Below are 21012 nucleotides of genomic sequence, written 5' to 3' on the forward strand. Positions count from 1 at the left end.
CTTTCTTGCTTTTGCATTTCAAATACGCATCTGGTCAGAAAAAAATGCATCTAACAGGTAGGAGGTTCTGTTTCCATGTCACACAAAAATAACTAGGACTACTTAAAGGCTTATCAGACTTCAGGATTATTTTAACAAGAAAACCACCTCATCACCTTGTTAAATGAGGCAAATAACACCTACAGTAATGCACATCGCCATTTAAGTTTTCTTGGGTTCCAACTGTCTCTTAACATTTGCAAAACACATTTACTTCTAAAGCACAAAGTCTATAACTGATGTATATATCTTTTCTTTAAAGGACACAAACAATGCTTCACATACTTCAGTGGCGCAGGTAGAATTGTCTGGTAATTGTAGTGTTGTTGCTGTTGGCTCAGGATCTGCAGCTGCAAAAACAGTTGCTGCTGTTGTAGCAGACGAGCATAGTTGGAGTCCATCTGTGGCTCATTTTTCTCACCTTTCTGATCAGGTGGAATATATTGATGATACTTCAATTTTTTCACCCTTGGCTTAGGTTCTTTACATTTCTTGCTCCGATGCTTATCATTTGGGTTCTTTGGGTGGCTTTGCTGTTCATGGATGGAAAAGATTGAAACAACTACAACAGACATCTCATTTACAAGCAGTTATGCAAAGTACAAAGATAAAGCATACAGGAGCACATTTACTGCAAAGAGTTGCTGAATACAATTATCCCTGCAAACCTGCCCAAAAGGATCGCTTACCATCCTTGAAAAAGCGAAGGTACTCCAGCAGGCTTATACTGTGCACAAGAAGGGGTCATCAAATCACAGTTTGTGAGTGTTTTTTTAATAGATGGCACAAATGAAGCTAAGGGATTCTGCTAGTCATGACCTGTCATTGCAAAGAGGCATTCTTCTAAAACAGGTAAGTTCAAAGCCACTTAGCACTTTGTACAAGTAAGAACTAGTATCTTAAACTATCTGTAAACACTTGCAGGTCAGAAATACTTACAGGTCTAGATTAAAAGCATGGACAGGCAGTCCTATAGATTACAAGATTACTCATATGAAACTTTCAGCAGTATCCTTATTAGCAATACCTGCACATGTGGTAAAACTCTCTTCCTTTACAAGCTCTTTGAAATTATTTTGAGTGAGAAGTTGAAGGCAGTTACCTAGTCATACAGAAGGTATCAAAGCAGAAATCCTGTGTTGATCCATGCACCTCTATTACACAGATAGCCTGTTTTGGGGGATATCTGAATTTGTCATTAAGGTCCTGCATTAATTAAGCTGGTACAAGTCCGGTGATATCACTGGATATAGCCAAACTTATACTAGAAATTGACTATTAGAGGTCATCCCTGTACATTTAACTAAGAATTAATTTCATGTAGCTGAAGACCATGGGCAAAGTTGCTGCAATGAAATATTATAGACGACATCTAACACAACCCCCTCTCTAATTGTATTTGACAAAGTTTTCCATGCTTTCTTCCATGCTTTTTAGGTCAGTGTGGAGAAGAGAACTGAATATGTCCTTCCGATATTCAAATACAAGGATACAGTAACTTCTTTCACATAGTACATTCTGCTTATACAATAGATGAACTAAGAAAATAGCTGCAGAAAAGGAGCAGTGCTGTTTACCAGTTTGGTTATAGGTAGACTATGAATGTGACTGCCTCTGTTCCTATTAAATTATTGTCCGTACAAAACTAGATTCGAAAAGATTAATTTCACCAACAGAAAGCAGAAACTCAATATTGCAAAAATCTATTGTCCTTATTTCTTAAAGACTTCCATTGCAATATAATGCATAATTCTGCTTGAAAAATGTTGTCAACTGTACTGTAAGGACCTCTTGAAATAATGAACCAGTCCCTACAAGTGTTAATGGTTGATCTTAGCATACAAAAGCTTTCAGTCAACAACCCAGTATGTTCTCCTCAACACTAATAAAAGTTGTTGTTAGTTATAGGCACTATAACATTACTGATGTATTTTTTCATTAAACACAGCATTGGAAAAGGACATAGATTAAGAACATCGTCCTCAGATGCCATTATTACAGATACCTACCTTTACTAACGTTGGCCCAGGCTTTGCTGCAGATACAGTATTTGTGGTCAGGGTGGTTGCAGCAGTAGAACGTGTAACGTGCTGTTCAATTGTAGAGGGAGTTTTGAGAAATTCAGGAACTGGAGAGGTTAAAGGTGGATACTAGTATTAAAAAAATATAAGGAAAAAGAGAAACATTAAAAACATCCACCACCTGAAAAATTGAAAAAATGTGAAAAGGTTAAGACAACTTACTATCATGTCAAATTCCCAAAATATTTTTAGGAGGAATGGCAAAAACAGAACTCTTGTGTACATTTTGGCACACTTCAAATATTGCAAATAAGATAAACTGGTTTCTTACCTTTATTTCTTAGCTTGCATTTTAACTACCACATGTAAATGTATCCAAAATCTGTTTTTACTAATATAGGATTTACTTCTAGTTTCACCAAAGCAAAACAGAACTTGATTTTAATATCAATTTTTGTAGTATACCATAATAAATATTTTTCCAACATTAACATTTTTCTTTATTATTATTATTGTTGTTGTTTTTTCTGCAGGTAAAAAGAATGACAACCAAAAAGGATTTATAACAACATACAAAAAAAGCCCTTAGGAAGGGCTTTGTTTTCATAACCTTTACACCATGTTTTAATTTGCAGCATTCGTTTCTCCTTTTAACATACATGAAAACAAAAAGAAATATCATGAAAACATTTTCTTTGTCTTTCTTACAAAATCATAAAAAAGAGCTGGAAGGACCTTCAGAAGTAACCTCACCCGTTCAAGTCAGGAACATTTTACTTAAACTGCTCCTAACATGTATTTGTCTCTGGTTGGTAGCCCAGAATCAGATTAACTAATTGATGCCAGTTCTTAACTTAGCAATTGCAAAATTCTTCTAGAACTGACAGCTGTCATTAAAGTACTTTTGCTCCTGGCATAAGGATAAAAAAAGAAGTCTTCTATTCAAGGTAGTCAGTCAGAATTACAGGAAAAGATTATGTCAATTAATTATTACTACAGAATTGAAGCCTTCACTGTTTTCTGTCTGTGAAGTCAGAATCTTGTGTAAGCAAGGAGAATCTTACCACCCAAACTAGTACTGTCAGAAAAGCCTCTCCTTCATGAAGGTCAAACATCAACATAGGAAAACAAACATCTTTCTTGTTATCGTTAACAAGTTTCATATATGAAGGCTTCTAGAACCAAAGAATTATAGATTTTAAGAATATAACTAATTTCTATACTTTTATATGCAACTAAGTACCGAAAAATAGTTCAAACAATTTTATTAATTATAAATAAAACAAGACATAAGGGTTAAAAATAATTAAAGGAAGAATGGAATGCATTGTTAGCAATTGTTAGCAGAGATACCACCATTTGTTACTACTTTGCTTTAAGCAACAATAAAATTTGACCCTAGACACACTACACATACACTGAAGCAGCCTACTGAAGTTATACTGCTTTATTACTATAGAATTGAAGCCTTCACTGTTTTCTGTCTGTGAAGTCAGAATCTTGTGTAAGCAAGGAGAATCTTACCACCCAAACTAGTACTGTCAGAAAAGCCTCTCCTTCATGAAGGTCAAACATCAACATAGGAAAACAAACATCTTGTTTCAGAATGATCACACAGCAGCAAAGCAGATGTATTTTGAAGAGACAGCTTCCTATTGTATTTTCATGGCAACCACACCTCTGACTGTGCCAGGAGGTGCATTTCTTCTGTATTTGATTGACAGCACAATTATATTACTGTGTAGGTACAATCCAGTAGCCTGAACTTCACCGAGTTTGTTCCCTTGCTGTTACAAACATCACATGTGTAATTTCTTCTATAAACTTAGGAAATTGCATACAGACTTAGGACTTTTTTATTATTATTCTTTTCCTGGCACCATTACGCCTACCAGAAAATTCCCCAAAGTTTTCCACGTAACAACCAAACTTCACTGAGCTTAACTTTGTCATATCAATTTTTTTCTGTGCTGAAATTGTTTTCTGATTTAAAACCCATTTTCTTCTGTAGCGAATATCCCTCTGATGGGACATAGACTCCGTACATAAACAGATCTCAGCCCTTGTTTTTCTAGCTACCCAAACAAATTTTTATTCTTTTCTCATAAAAGAGGTTTTTCATTCTCTGATCATCCTTTCCTGTTTGTGTTATATCCAAGAAAGATTAATGAAAGCTGTAAGTAACTGGAAATGTATAGGATATCCCATATGGGGTCTCATTGGATCCTTATAGTCGCATTAACACTTCTGCTGGAATCATCTCTTCTGACATACTTGCAGCTTTACAGAGGAAGTACACAGTAGGTCACAGTCAGTTTACTGCTGACCACTGCACCCCAACCGTCCTCCTCTTCAGTCTTCTCTTGAGTCAGAGTCCCCATGTTTCCACATTTCTTTGTCATAGGAAGAAGAGGTGTTGTGTATTTTTCTTTATAAGAACTATTCCATTCCTCTCCTAAAAGCCAAATCAACCAGTGCTTTCTGCATAACAACAATCCTACTCTGTGCTGACTGTGCCTTCCATCTTGTTACGTGACCCATTCTTAGGTCAAGCCCATCCATTTCCCTTCTATTCCTATCAGTAAATATCTTTTTTCTTCAGAATACATTCTAAAACCTTGCATTCTAATTAAGTCAGATGGGTACTTCTCCCTAATTAATTTCTTCTTGTGCTCTACGATTCTTCCATGAGATTGTACCACAAAGGACTTAAATCAGTTTGCTTAAAAACACTTGGTACACATCTTGCAACTTTATGTCCTGGTTCTTCTGTATTTCTGGGATGGCAATTATCAAGCTGCCAGTCTACACACACTAAGCTCTCTGACTTTTGCTTACAATTAAATTATAATAATTTTCCCTTCTATCTCTGTGTTTCTTTTATACATTTTGCTGCATCTCCAACCATCAGCTGCCAACAGGCAGCTATAGATAGCTTGCTGTAACCTATCTAAACTGTATAGTGGTTTTGATCCTTCCGTAGTGCAGCCATCCAGAGGAAAAGCTCCTGATACTGCTTTACTACATTGCAAGATTTAGTATGCCATGCCTAGTCACTGAAACACTGCACACATGCCAGTCTTGGGGTTGTGTCAGTTTATGGTGGCAGGCTGAAGATATAAATGCCTCTATTTTTATATCCAACTTTCAAAGTGTTTGCTCTGGAAAGCATCTGATATCTACACAGTATCTGTGATTTGCTGGACTTGCATAAGAATTGGCAGGGGACTTTAGAGGGACTTACCCTTTGAAAAAGGGTTCTGGATGCTGTATTCCAACATACTGCACTCGTGTTGCTATCAAGTTTAAAAGGCTGACTGTAGTTACAGCAGTAACATTTAAAAAAGCACTTAGTCTGTCTTGAACAGTATTACCATAAAGCACAGGAGAATTCTAATGATCTCATGATTTTTCCCTGGTTCTTAAATTTTCTTTTCCTGAAGTCCCAACTAAAAAGTATTTTAAATGTTTGATACTTCAGCTTTTTCATTACATAATCTTTTACCATCCCTCATTCCGATCCTTCTTGAACACAAACAAATAACTTGACTTCAAACACACTATCTAACAACCCTCTATAGGCTATGAAAACAACTCCATAATGACAGCACAACAAAACTCTTTAAAATGGAAAAGTTAATAACTTAAAAGAAAACCACAACACAAAACCAACCAACCAAAAAAACCCCACCCCAACACCAACCCCCCCAGCTCTTTAATTCATATTGCTTGAAAAACATGGTGTTAAACATTCTTGTCTTGCCATAGAGAATATTACTTTTTCCTTACATTAGTTGTTATCCTAAGCTACAAAGGATTAATGGCTACATGAAATACAAAGCTTTTTACAGACTTCCCAATTTAACTTGCAAGTGTTAGATGAGGCAATGAACCGTGCATATCATTTACTTGATAAAATTTTAAATTAAAAACCTAAATTAACAGGTCTCAACTTCTTAACTTGATTACTTCATAAAGTAATGTAAAGATTATTTTCTTTGAACAGATCTTCTACTTCCAATTACAGATAATATGGTTTCTGGACCTTCTAACTGCAAACAAGCATCTAGCAGGTCACCAAGCTACAGTGAATATATTAAGAAAACTGTCATTATATTCTGTCTCATCAAGCAAAATACTTCAGCTGTTTAGAAGATAACTGTTCAATGTCTTCAGAATTGTGAACACCACAATTTGATCTGTTTAGAGTGGTGTATAAAATGCCTAATGCTTACCAGATGCAAATACATCAGGTTAAAGCAAGTTTTAGGTCATCAGTCAACAAGAGCTGAAGGTTCTCAAAGTTATGTTACATCCTCTGAGGCCTGGAAATGCATGGAGGAGGAAGCCTTGAAAAGAACTCTGGCTGCACTCCACTGTTTTCAAAACATTCTTTGTATTTTATGTTGTAATAAAATGTAAAATTTGTCAGAGGAAATTAAAAGAATGAAGGAGCAATTTCCCAGACACATCTCCTGTAGAGACATGCTGTGCTGTTATTATTTATTTCAAAAGGAACAACAAGGTAAGCATCTGTTTTATTCTGCAGAAGAGCAACTTCACATTTTAGATCTGTGCACAGAAGCAGCTGTAATATGTTATGAAATCCATAAGCAAAGGATTGAAGTTCTATCTGAAGTGCTTTTTCAATCAAGTTCAAGTGCTCTGTTATTTTGTTGCTACAATCACATATCTATCTTATGCTTCCTACTTGAAAAGCTTTTGGCATGTATTGCTTTGAGTATTTTTATTTAATTCTCCATTAGAAACGTAACTCTTTACTTAGGAATCTAATTTCATGTGGTTTGTTTTCAATTTATTCAACACAAATTACATTCTTTCAACACGAAACCCAATTCACATCTTAATCCGTATGTTAGGGAACAATGAAATAAAATGGATGGGCCGTACTTTGTTTCCAGCATTGTTTTTGAATATGAACTTTGCAGTACTTTTTTTCTATCTACTATAGAATAGTAGATAGTAGTAGATAACTATAGAACATGTCATTTCAACACATAAACACAAACTAATGGCTCCTCTAGGCAAGTATAGCTCGGAATATAAGCACAGTTTGTCATTTACTTAGCTCTGTCAGTCTCAAATGAACAAGCTGTTCATGAGTGGAGGTGAGTACTGTTAAAGCTGGCTAGTTTGGAGTTTGCTGACTGTTGAAGCTAGTTGCCGTCAGACAACATATGATGACTTTGCTTGCCTATCCCTCTACTGGAGCCTTAATTTGGGTCTCTTTCTCAGTCTAGAGAAAAAGTTCCATGAAAGTTGCAGAAATCTAGTTAAAAGCAAAGCCTTCTCCTCTTAACTGGGCTTAAGTTAGTGAGTTTAAAATTACTAGCTAAGGTATGTCAGAAAACATCATAAACAATCTATTTTAGCTAAACATAGTAACCCTTAAATAAATACATATATCATTTATGAATAAACTTACTGATTAACTCAAAGGTGAAGATAAAGACCTATGAAGCAAGCACTGTACAAAATATTCTAGAAAGCATCCAGATTACTGTATGATTATGCATATAACCCTGTGTTTTCATTAGCCAATAGAAGATAAAAGAAATTAATTTGTAGCACATAATGTTTGTTTCATTACTGTTTTGGCAAATTATTTTACACCAGCACTTTTATAACATATTTAAAAATAGGGTAGGCGATGTTACTGTCCATTTCCAATCACAAAATTAAATTGTTTTAAGAAGAGTTCTCTTTCAAAACTTGTATTTGCAATTCTTGTGAAAACAGTCAAGTGTTTTCATTCAAATGCACTGTTCTTTAAATACACACACATTTAAATGCTCTAATATAAAGACAACATTTTATCTGCCATGGCAGACATAGTTACTTTCCTTTCTTTGTAAGGAATGTGAGAAAATACTAAAAACCTCATAGAAAAATCAACATAAAGGTTATTTTCATTTCTTAAATAGCCAATTCCTTAGGCACTATTTTAAAACTTCAGGAGACAACATTTAAATTATGTGGGAAACCTTATTTTTTATGGACTTTTCTGGAGATAATGGAATTGACGTCAACTGTTGTTGTTTCAGCTAAGTTTAATTCTAAACGAGTTCAAGACCTTGCCCAGAATGAAGACAGACATTAAGTAATCAATAACAGCTGGAGTAAACCATGGATATGACCTTTTAAACAACTTCTGGGAAAGCTGTAGATCTTCTATGGGCCATAATGAATTTCAGTGAATTTATGACTTTACTACAGTCTATGGGAATTTCATCATTGCTGACAGCTAAGCCAGGGTTCTAGTCTATACACTCCCAAACAGCAAATGGGAGTCCCAGACACTTCTTTCAACAGCAAATGTATTCATTCCATGTGAAACTATGCCCCATTTCTATAGTGCCAGACCAAAGAACATACTGTGAAGATTTTGTTTCAACATTTAAAAACTCTACCTGTGTTGACGTAGTAGCAGTTGGTGTTACTGGTGATGGTGAGTCACTTGTTTTTGGCTCACCAGGGGAAGCTGCTGAACCCTGGGATTCTTGGCTGGCTGGCTGATCTGGTGATAAAGCATCACTGCTGTCTTCATCAAATGAATAATCATCCAAAGCTTGAGGATAATTTTCTTGTCCAACTGCTAGAATGTTTACAAAGAAACAAGCAAAACAATTTTTTTTTTTAGTTACACAAATTAAATTTAGACATTGGTGGCAGAATTAGCTAATTGCTGGAAAATTACCAGTTTTCAGCACAATCTAAACATACGGCACATAAGTATTTATTGTGTTTTTAATATAATGACAGCCATATTAAATCATATTCAAGGAATTGATAAAACTAAGTGCATAGCAGAAGCTGTTTTAATAAGAGATTAAAAGGTATGTTCAACATGCGGAGTGCACACAGACACCTATGACAGATTGAGTAATGTCTACGTTTGGTTATTTTGTAATAATTTTTATTAAGAAGCAAGCCTTTTCAAAGACAGTATTATACTCCAACTATATAATTCTAACTTAGTTTTAAATAAAAATAGGATAACTTCAATTAAATGATGACCGAGTTTAGGACTCAGAAGCTGAAAGAATAAGTAGTAATAAACTTTGTTTTCTTCTAGTGAACTTTACCCTCAAGAGTTAAATTATTATTTTTCACAATGCCATATAGATAACAGATAGAAGCTGTGGGACTTCTACTTGCCTATAATAGCTTCTTTAACACTGGAATCTACAGGAAGAATATTTTTTTCTACCAGTTCCATAGGGCCAGGCCTCTGAGCAATCTTCTCATTCAGATCATCTGCCAACCGAGCTCTCTTCAGTTTCATCTGAGTGGCTTGTAGTGAAGGCTCTGCGAAGGTCTCTAAAAAGATAAATTGATTTGAATACTCTGTTCTATCTTTTCTCCAATTTCATGACAAACAACATTGTCTTGTCTTTGCAATAACTATGCCACTTTTATCAAAAGCAGGCAAGTATTATTCTGAAAATTCTCAAATAACCAAAATAAGATTATGAGTAGATATTGTTCATCCCCATGATCATGTTTTTCTATAAATATAACCTCTTTTTTAACATCAGTAATACTTTTGGTGAACATTTGTATAATGTCCAACAATAAAGCAGGGAATATAAAATAAATGCTAATTATAATCTGAAGACAGCATTTGCCATTCTAATGTTTTACCAGTGTGAGCTATGGTAAAAGTTTAATTAATCCATTGATTTTTGGATTCTCTCTTGACAAACATCTTAAAAACTTTACCTTTAAAAATAGCTTCTAGCACAATTTTGGGTCTTCAAAATTGTATTTCAATGAAAATACAGAGATAGTCTGTCAATACAAATGTGATCTATCAATATGGAGACTCCTATCTGGGTTTGGTATCAAAATGCATGTTTTGAAATCTGATGGCTATTAAATTGACTTGGATTATAGTTATTTGGTAATTTCTTTATTTGTTAAGATTATGGTAAAACACAGTAATTCAGCCCCATTCATAAAAAGACTACTGTTCCAAATGACCTGAGCAACAAGGAAAGTAACAAGGCAGGGTAAAAGTCAAGTTTGTTTGGGGAGGAGGTGATGGACGAAAAGTACAAGGCTGTCAGGTTATTTTAGGGTACGAGTAGAAATTGAAGCAATGTGTACACTACATGTACATATACCATGGTATAATTAACATTATAGAATAAAAGCAATATGCAATTGCAAATATGTACATAGTTGAGAATACTTTCACTGCCATAGATGTATCTATTACTATACAGGACTAGAATACAGATCACAACAGACACTCCAGAAGGAGAGAAACAGAGCATATAAACCTTAAGAAATAATTCATATCAAAGCCTAATTCAGCTAGAAAACCGAGCATATAACCAAAGTTCCTTCTAATAGCAGCTCAAAAGGTACATACAGCTGGGTACATACCTTCGAGGATGTGCATTCTGACCAGCTCAGACCGGTCCGGCCTGCTGCGAATCTTGTGCTTCAAAAAATTTTCAGTCTTTAAAGAAATGAGGAAATAGCATTAACTACTGTTTACTAGAAAAATCAAAGTAGTTTGATAGATCACTGATGTCCAATCAATGAATATTTGCAGTTGCATTCAGACAGGTGGACATTGCTGTTAGAACATGGGCAGTAGAGGGGTTTGTTTTGTTTTGTTCTGCTTTTCTATCAGTTAAGCAGTGCTAATGAATTTCTGTCTTCCCCAAACAAGTTGTGAATGTTTCTGGATTTGATCCCATACCACCACAGAAAATCACAATAGTATAGATCTGCTGCAGAAATACTGCACAAGCGTAATTTACCCAAGTATCCTATACTTAACTGGAGGTAACTATGTATTATGCTATGACTGTAAGTTTATTGCCCCACCACGATCTGTGAAGGATTAAGGAAGTTCCTCTCAGATTTGATACCAATATTTTATTTTAATGTATTCTTCCAAGATAAAAGCACATGTTATTACTGTAATGGTAATAATTTTTTCATGCACTCAGAGAATTTAGTATCGCATACAACTGATATCTATTTTCAGCTGTTAACAACAAGTTACACAAAGTGGTTTACCCTGGCTCGCTCCAGGCTCTTTATCTGCTCATGGAATGCAGCTGGACTTTTCAAAGCTGTGAAGGGAGAGTAAGAGTTAAATTGACAGGAAGTGATTTCCAAAAGAAATATCCTAATCAGTATGTGTATATGGGTTTTTAACACTATCTGAGTTGCATTTGCATCTGACCAGGCTTACATTTGACTAATCCTAGTTGTATTCACTTATATTTAACAGAGATGAGCAACACTCCTAGACAGAATACTTGGAATATTTGATTTTAACAGATATTATGATGTAACAGTTAAATTTTTCACTATGTACACCGGGGTCTATTTACCAAAACTGTTCCACAGTAGAAATTTTATGAGGTAAGGTTCACAATGCCAAAATACTGTTTCATTTATTCCACTGTATTTACTATCTGTCTATACCTCATACTTGCTGTTACTAGAGAGAACTGGACAGTCCCTTAAAAACTATTTGTGCTGATTTTTAAAAAAAAATTGTAAAAGCCCCAGATGTTCAGATTAGAAAACAGAATGATGGTTAGCTGCTAAATAGCCAAAAAGAGTAAAAAACACTATTCAGCTAGAAATAATATGAATTGTAGAGTGCTTCACCTCAGTTGGATTGTTCAAAGGAAGTGAAATGGCAGCAGGCATAATCCATCTTATTCGCCACACTTTTGGCAGAAATAAGATACTGCAAAACACAATCTTTAACACTTTCTGACAGTTCCAAAGTTTTTTACCAGGTTTCACTCAAAAAGAAACAGATCATTCCGTTCTTGAAGATGATCAACACTACGGACCTCAGAAGGTGAAGATGCTTTAGCAAAGCAATCTGAAGTCTGCTGTATACTCAGAAACCTTCAAGAAGAGATCAGCTTTAAGATACTGTGCTTTCAGGCTAGAGTTCACCAGTGCACACTGGGCTATTTATAACTTGACATAATTTTGATATGTGGGGTTTTGTTTGTTTTAAGAAACATCACATTTCACAGTTGAATCTTTTGACAACTTGGACCTATTATCTTGAAGCTGGTCTCATCCCACACTATCCACTTAGGGATTCACGATGCTTCCTGCGCACCCCTCATTCTGAGGCCAGGCTGATCTCCAAAACAAGTCAGAAGACCTTATACTAAATAATTATAGTCACTGGGAGCCCAAGTGGAGGAACACCAAAACACCTCTAAGGAAAGAATTAACTGCAGTTGAATGCTAGGCCACTAAATATCCACATTCAGGAGGACTTTCTTGTGATTCCTAAATTGATTTTAGGTATCGTAAGTGTTGCTGCTGCAACAACCATCATCTCTAACAGACTGAAATCAATAACGGAGAAAATGGACTCTGGCAATAAAGTGCAGTTGCATAAAGCATGCCAATTACTTACTTTCAAAATACAAGTGCTGTGAGCTCAGACATACATATGTAACAAATATCCAAATTTACAAACATTATTTGCTTGTCAAAGCAGTATGATCTCCAATTAAATTCCAGTGGTAGAACAAAGTTAGAGATAAAAATGATTTACTGAAGAACTGATAACTTCTTGCATAGCTATCAAGGATGGTAGGTAGCCAGGCGAAAGAGTCAGAAGGTCAGCATTACAGAATTCTGAAATCATAAATACGTCTCCAACTGTATTTATGAACTTGGTGATGTTGCTGCCTTAGTGAGACACTTCACACTAAGGTGATCAGCAGCAACTTAACTCTTCCAAAGAAGCATCTCAAGGCATTAGTTTAATTTTTATCACTATATAGTCTTTGTTTTGGTAAAGAATACAAAACTCAACACCAATTTGGACAGTTTTCCAGATGTGGCAAGTTGATCACGAACTTCTGGCAACTGGAAAAAATGTTCTAAAACCAAAAAAATTTTCAAAAAAACCCCAAACGCATAAACACACACGCACAAAAACCCAACCACAAAAAACAAACAAAAAACCAAAGCCTCTTCTCATATCCTTGGAAGGTATTCATACTTGAAAAGAAAGGCCTAGGCACAGAAGCTTCTGCATTAGGTCACACGATGCAGTGTACAACACCTAGCCTAACCCACTGCCTCATGTCCTGTAACATCACAGCTACCATCATGCAGGATTCGATGCAGAAGATCTATCTGTTGGTGCATAAGTCACAACTTCTATGTGTCCTTTGTTTTTGTTTAGCAACCCTTGCCATCCTACTCTTTAAAGACTGCTGGCTTTGTTATTGATGTCTGCTCCCTTATATAATTCAATTTATTTCAGTAAGATTAGTCATAATTTAAAGAGAGAAAATAAAAGGAGAATCAGACTATGTCTGCAAATACTTGCCTTTTCATCACAATAGCTATTTTAACTGCAACCTTTGCTCAGCATGATGAATTTACTTCATGCTCATTTAGATTACCAAAAGGATCCTACAAGTCTTTTCAAATGATAAAGTTATTTTTCATGATTCTCACAGAAATGCTTATCTTCATTATTTTATATATTCAGTTCATAATTAATACAGTATAATAACACAAATTACTAGAAATAATGACTTACGTGGCATGATGCCCTGGTCCACCAGCTGTTCTCGTGTCCGTCTTTGTTGTAGCCTCAGCTGAAGTACTGACAAAAGAAAACAATCATTCATTCATATGTAAGCATACTATCCTTCTGAAAGTACAAAAATGCTATTCAAAAGATACCAAGTATTTCAACTTTAGGAATATTTTTTCTATATGTATTCAGACCTGACAGTAACCTCTAAGACACCTGTCATTAAGGATCAACTGCTAACATCGTTTGGAGTGACTGCTTCCAATCCCTAGCTATATTGTTTGCTGCTTTTTGGTCACATCTGATAAAGGGACTGTATTTCATACATACATCCACTTTTCCTATCAGCTAGGCCTCATAAGATGTATTAAGTATACATCTAAATCTACGATTTATTTTTTTTTTCCCCTTGTAACATTATTCTTAGATAATAGAATCAAGAAAACATAGTGAGGTATAAAGAGTTTATACCATAAACTACAACACATAATGATTGTATAGCCTTCTTACATGTCTTAAACTAACTTAAACATGACTGCACTATGTTGAAATAGAGATTCTGTTTTCAGAGCATTTTAAAAGAAAAGCTGTATGTGTTTTGTTGATCATTTTTCCTTAAGGATTTTTTTTTTTAAATATAAAGTCTTATTGTACATTTAAATAAATCTTGCTGACACACAAGAAACTGAAGAGAAGCCAGATTTTACCTGGCTTATTTAAAAACACCAAAAAAGTCATGCAATCAGGAACAGACCTCACCCTCTCTCCAAACATCAGAAAATGCTGTTTTCCTGATTAATTGAGATATGTGTTATCACAATTATTTAAAGGACCAAATAAATCCAATACTGTCAAATTTGGAAAACCTGTTTACAGTTTCAGAAGTAACTTCTTACGTTTCATTACATTTAATAAAGTGTACAAAGAATCTCATCTTATTGTTACTGTAAGAATAACCAATGTGAGACATTAAATACTATACCAGGAACTGCACAAAACCCAGGGGAGGACATAGACATAAAGGCCTTTTTTGTAAATGTTCCCACAGAAAAAAAAAAAAAGAAGTTAAAAAAAAAAGTAGTTGTTTGTTTCTTCTATTGTTCTCTTCCCCTTGCTTCTGTATCAATTTATCACAGTGCTTCATTGTTTCTTAGACACATATAGGCATTACCCTAATGTGAAATTTCATCTTTTGAACAAAAGGTGGTCAAGATGCTTGGTCAAGAAAAAATATATTAAAGATGTAATATTTACAGTCTTAAATTCTGCCTTGATAGATTATTATGGATGTACAATTATGACATGCTATTCCCATTCTGTTTCACAAGGAAGCAAAACAAACTAATGCATTGTACAAAACATCAAAATGAATGTAATTTCTAAAAAATTAGGGTAAGGACAAAGTTCATTGTTTTCAGAATTTAAAAGGAACCAGCTTATTTCCTGTTCTACAGTACAGGAAGGATACTCTTCTGCCTAAAGCATTAAGACCGGGAATAGCAAGTCCTGAAAACAAGGACATTATTTTCTTGTGTCACACAAAAATTGAGAATTTAAATACAAACATTTCAGGGCTGTGGCATGACAGTTCTGTTCAGACTTAACAATATTGTTACACAAGAATTGCAAAGGACAGAGATGGGAGAATGAAAAAGTAACAACAGTAAAATGTAAATTGATGGAAAGTCATTCAAAATGTACTGGGTTCCTCTGGAAACTTGAAAATACCTGCTTTAAGTAATGAGTTGTATTTTCCAAGTAATATTAAATGACTGTAAAAAGTAAACTGAAGAATTATTTTATAATAGTTTGAATTATTTATTTTTGGTCTTGCTTAATTTCACGTGGCTCTAGGTAAGCCATGACCTCTTATGCTATCTCTTACTAGTAGATGCAAACTTGTGCTGCCTGAAGTCTTGAATGAACTCAAATTGTGCTGTTACACACTCCTTTCAGCAGCACTTCCTAGGTTGGGTTTGGCGTATGGTGTAGTGTAGCTAGCTACACACTCCCAATAAGTTCAGAGCATGGGCAGAGAAAGTTAAAATCTTTCTGCAGAAAACCACGTGGGTTTCTAAGTCCAATTGGTCTAATCTGCCCCCAAAAATGCAGGTAAGTGTGTGCAGACACACATTTATGCAACCGTACGCCCAACTTTAAAAATCCACCAGCTTTATACAAGTAAGTGTGAATTAAGAAAAAAAAACCCCAACCGTATTGGGTCAGAACTTAGCCGTACAGAAAACAAAGAAATGCACATTTCAATGGAAATTAATTTTAAGCATCCGATATAATTTTACAATGTTAAGCTGCTTTCCCTGGGGCTACTTCTAAGCACTAGCACAAAGCACTGAGAAATTCACTAACTGCTGTGGTGTTTACAGGAAAGCAAAAAACTCTGACATGTTCTTGTTTTGGATTCTCTTGCTTGTAAAATCAAGAAAGCTCAGAGTTAGTCATAAAACTAAATGGGCAACCCCTTCAAAAATCTTAAATAAGTTTTACCCATTCAAATGATGTAAGAAGAAATTTATAAACAGCATGGCAAGACTACTGTATTTCAGACCAAATATTTTTGGTCTTGAGTAGATTAAAACTTGACTTTCTTCTGTTCTTCACTCAAACTTTGCTTCCTTTTACACAACTAGGAAGCCATGGAAAAGGTTGAAAAGCTCTGAAAAGTGTCCTGCTCTGGGCAGGAACCTCATCCATGCTATACAGCTGTATTTGGTCCAAATTTACACCATACTTAAATGTGGCTTTCTTGGAACACTAAACATGCTACAAATGTGTCTACCAAATCTTTTACCTAGTTACAAGTCAGTTTTAAACATATGCGTCTATTTCAGGCTTAAGGTCTTCAAAAAAAATGACCTGCTCCAACATCAGTTATGTCCAGGGTAGAGCTGATATAGATCATCAGACACAGTAAGTAAATCAGAATTAGTATTTTTTTCAATTCCATCACCTGGAACACAGTGGATAAACAAGCAAGTGCTGGTAATATTACAGCAGGTGCAGGAACGTTATCACTGATGCGAGTCATCTACCAACATATGATAGACAAGTCATCTATTAAGAAAAAAATGTATTTGTGGTACATGGTATTTCTGATTTCTAATATGGTTTTTACTCAGACTTTCTTTTTTACTTTATCATAAATCCCATTTTGTAGGTGTAGCTGGTTCAGCTACAGCTACCTAAGCATTGCTAGTATAGTGCTTTCAAATATTAGTAAACCGCAGTGGGAAAGCTAAACAACTTTGAAATTGACCTTCACACTATAGAATGATCACGCTGTTTTGCAGCGTTGATGGTAACAATTTGAAAGCCCTCACTAATTCACCAATTTGGACAGCTGGCTAAATGGGAGAATTATTTTGTAGGAAGTGCATTCACCATCTGCTCTATGAAACCTACTACAGACAACAGATACTTGTTCTTCATCTTATCTGACTTTACTTTTTTAAAGTTCTAAAGTAGTATCACTGCAATCTCAAATGTGATGTGCAAAGTCTTTGTGCAGGAAAACATAGCTTGACAGTGTTTTTGTAAGAAATTAGTTTAACTGTTAAAATTACATATAAAGGGGTGCAGTTTTATCAGAAATTTATTATTTATTAATTAAGCTGGCTTTCCCAGATCCAGATATTGACATGACTCTCAGACCACAGCTTTTCATCTTTCATATGAAAAGGATCAGACTTCTCTGTGGCATTCCACTACACCAAGACAGACAGTGCTCACTGTTAGGTCATACAGTTGCATTGGACAGTCTGAACACATCCCACCAGTTCAGCAATTATTGCATTTCAAGTTTTCATTGGCAAGTTTGTGGGAGAAAAAGTCGTGAAGGCCTCACACTGCACTTTGCCAATGCAAGTAAGCTAAATAACCACTGCAAAGCTTCTAATACGTATTTCCTTATATTCCCCTAAAGTGTACTTTAGAAAGAGTCTGTCTGAGGTACATTCAGCTGCTGAAACTTCTCTTGGAAAACAAACAAACCAACCAACCACCCCACAAACAAAAAACCCCTCAAAAAACAGTGTACCAAAGTTTCTGTTCAAGGTCCTGTTTTGAACCCTCTTTCGACAGCACTAGAAACATACTATGTGTGTGTCCAAAGAAGGAGGACACTTTGAACACTGTGAGCACGCTGGTACAGACTCGTTGAGTGCGATGCAGTTCCTGGAGCTCCCCATATGTGCCATCCAGTGTGATGTGCATCAGAAAGTGGGAAAGGCTGTGCCTCCCTCTGACATCACGCTTGCACACAGCCCTACACCACAGAAGCATCAACACTGTAAAAACGTAGCCCAGTAGATGTGTTACTTATGTTCGCAGCTGATGCGATTTCTGTCAGTTCCTGAAAATTAATGCTGCTTGGCCATGGCCATGATAGGTGCTATTTGCCCAGGAAATGGGGGAGGGAGACTAAAATAAATCTAATCAGCAAAAAATCGTGGTAAGAATGTAGGTAGCTTATCTCTTATTTTCCAACTGGTTTCAACTGATTCTTTAATGAACATTAATTCCAAATGTAGATAATGGGAAACTCTGCTACATAATTTATGAATTTATTGTATCTATGATTTGTGGCTTCAATTATGATCAGATATTTGGCTTAAGCTTTGCAGAAAGAGTAAAAACTGACCCATACCCTACACAATGTATAGTCTAATAAGAGAATATGCAGTGGAGTATAGCAGAAGGATGAGAAGAACAGTAAGAACGTACCTGCTCATAAACCATATGCACTCAGGTGTGAAGCTTTAGCATATTTTAGCAAATATATCTATAATATACTTATTGTCTCTCATAACACTACTTGTCTACCCATCATCTCTTAACCTACGCTGGACATCACAAAGCAAATAAGGGATGATGTTGAAGCTGTCCCATGTGTATCTGGACAAGTCATAAATATGTGGAAGTACTGAAAAGAAGGTGCAGTTACTCATTAAATAGTTATTAAATAACTATCAGGAACTTATATATTACACAGTGAAGAAAAGACAGCCTGTAGCATGACTAATAGGGAAGCACTGCAGGGAGAATACTAAAGAAGAGATGACTCATAGTTAGAAAGATGGTGTAAGAAGATAATCATTGAATATTTTGACTTGATCAGAGCAAGGAGGTTAAGCAGAAACAAAGTTGGATGAAAACCAGATGTTTGCTTTTGCAAACAACTCCAGAATTAAGAAGGTTAAAAAAAGTTTTGTGTCTGATTTTTGTTTAAATAGTGAGCAGTTGAATGTGTTATTAAAGAAAAGTTTCTAAATAGAAAGTCATTGTGAATAAAAAAGCTAAATATATTATTTTAAAAAGTTGAAAAGCTGAAAAAAAGTTTTGCTTTTCCAAAGCAAACAGATTGGGAAAAAGCTAATATTTATATCTCAATAAGAGACATAAGGACTTAAAATACTTTTAGCTCCCACAGTGACAAAAAGTAAGAAGCAGAGACGTTTCTAAGGAAGAAATGGTAACACGTGTACATGAGTTGCATAGCTACATCTAGTCAAAGAAGATACTTGGTTTACAGGTCTGCTACAGTCAGTAATGACCTTTATATTGTCATTGTAGTTAGACAGACTGAGCCCTACAACTGAGCAGAAACAAGTTACAGACAGACTTGTATCTTTATACTGGAGATGAACCTGAAGTGGGTAGAAAGGAAGGGAATAAGAATGAGGTTTGTGAAAAGCTTAAAACGAAATGGGGACCCACAGAAAGCAGCTCAAAGAACAGCCAGAAAGATAGGGAAGATGGGAGTCACAGAAACTAAATCACAAGTTTTCAATAAGGAAAATGGGATGAAATTATCTTCAAAGAGAAGAATAAATGATGTGAGAAACCCTCTATAGACTAGAATGCAGGTTGGTTTAAATCTGATGTAATTTAATCTAATACAGACTTTGCTTATCATATATACAGAAATCCATACAGCAAGAGATTTCTGAACAGTCAGTAACACAAAAGAGGTAAATCTAATAAGGATGGATGAGCTAGGACATACCTTCCAAAAAATCTAAAACCCACTGTGGCATTAGCCAAAGTTCTTACACTGTACTATTTGTTCTTGTGTTTTGGGGTTTTGTTTTTTCTTTATTACAAAGAACGGTTTACAGACAAACCAGCATGGAATCTGGGGAAGGGAGAATTCAAGACATGAGGTACTACAAAACAAAGTTCCTCATGGGGTGGTACTTACTCAAACACTGTGTTTAACGATTGTTCTTATTGGGGTAAATGCATTCAGCTTGTTGCCTGATAGTTTACCTCTCACTTTTACACTTGCGCAGGCAGTTACCTGCATAACATCTAAAATCATAGAAGATGATCTCCAAAATAAAGGCCCAGAACTGACAAAGATTTAGATATGATAATACACTATTAATGTCAGTAATACTGTTCCTCATATTTGAAGTGTATGTGCAAAAGAAGGGCTACGTTAACATGACTGAGCAAATCTAGTTGCTAAAAACTGACACAAAATATTTTGCACTTCACATTATCTGGCAGGAATCCCCCTTCACACCACTGCAACTGTAAGAAATTGTCTTTGAACTGCTTCTGAATAAAAGCCACGCACAGAGAGGTCAGTCAAACTCCTGTGTTGACTGAAGGGGAAGGACAGGTATTCTTTTTTATTTCCAAGTCAGTGTATGATTTTAAGATTAACACCAGGTGAAGAGATTCCAGAATTTCCATGTGTTTTCTTCAGTCAATAAAATGATCATTAAATCTTATATAGCTTATTTAATACTTACTGACAAAACCAAAAAGCATAATCCCTCCTCACAATAAGAACATCTGGTTATCTGACTCTCATCAAGTCAGTAGAAGTCTTCTGACTTCACTGGAGGTATAGATTTTTCACCACCTGAAAAACTGAGTGCCAGAGGCTGGTGCTCCCACTCTTAGAGTTTCTTCCAGTGTTAGCATATCAGGGAATCAACACTTCTATATGCAAGGGAATGGAGATGATGGTACAAAAAGGAGAGGTTATCTGTTAACCAATGCACTTTATTATTTTGAAACTTACATATAGCAGTAAATTTTATAAAGTTAATGGCCTCTCTTTTCAAACAGTGAGTACTGTTCAGGTTCACATACACTATGCCCTAAAGGGGCATAAAGATTAAGAATAACCAAAACAAGCAGATCCTCAATAGCTTGCTAAAGCGCTGTGCTGGTTTGAATGCAAGAAAGTTGGCACAAATAGGCACTTATGCAAGTACACATCACATTCTGTGTAAGACCCTTTGAAAGGTAAGAAACACAGAGCAGTCCAGTCAGGTCTTACTCAGGGTGGATGGTAGAATAAGTGAAAATAAAAGTGTATTATTAAATCACTTAGAACAAACA

General features: G+C 35.4%; 1 protein-coding gene across 5 annotated transcripts in view; it reads right to left on the minus strand.

Annotated features, from left to right (window-relative positions):
- Positions 1-21012, minus strand: part of MKL2 (MKL/myocardin-like 2) — an 81361-nt gene that overhangs the window by 18508 nt on the left and 41841 nt on the right. For all 5 annotated transcript variants that reach the window (XM_010578478.1, XM_010578474.1, XM_010578475.1 and 2 more), the window contains 7 exons: positions 13642-13707; positions 11118-11173; positions 10473-10548; positions 9240-9401; positions 8492-8676; positions 2049-2189; positions 325-572 (listed from right to left, as the gene is read on the minus strand). In XM_010578478.1, coding sequence (XP_010576780.1) covers positions 325-572; positions 2049-2189; positions 8492-8676; positions 9240-9401; positions 10473-10548; positions 11118-11173; positions 13642-13707 — 934 coding nt within the window. The remainder of the gene's footprint in view (positions 1-324; positions 573-2048; positions 2190-8491; positions 8677-9239; positions 9402-10472; positions 10549-11117; positions 11174-13641; positions 13708-21012) is intronic.

This window comes from Haliaeetus leucocephalus, unplaced genomic scaffold (genome assembly GCF_000737465.1).
Source record: "Haliaeetus leucocephalus isolate CR32 unplaced genomic scaffold, Haliaeetus_leucocephalus-4.0 Scaffold636, whole genome shotgun sequence".
In the NCBI taxonomy this organism is placed as follows: Eukaryota; Metazoa; Chordata; class Aves; order Accipitriformes; family Accipitridae; genus Haliaeetus; species Haliaeetus leucocephalus.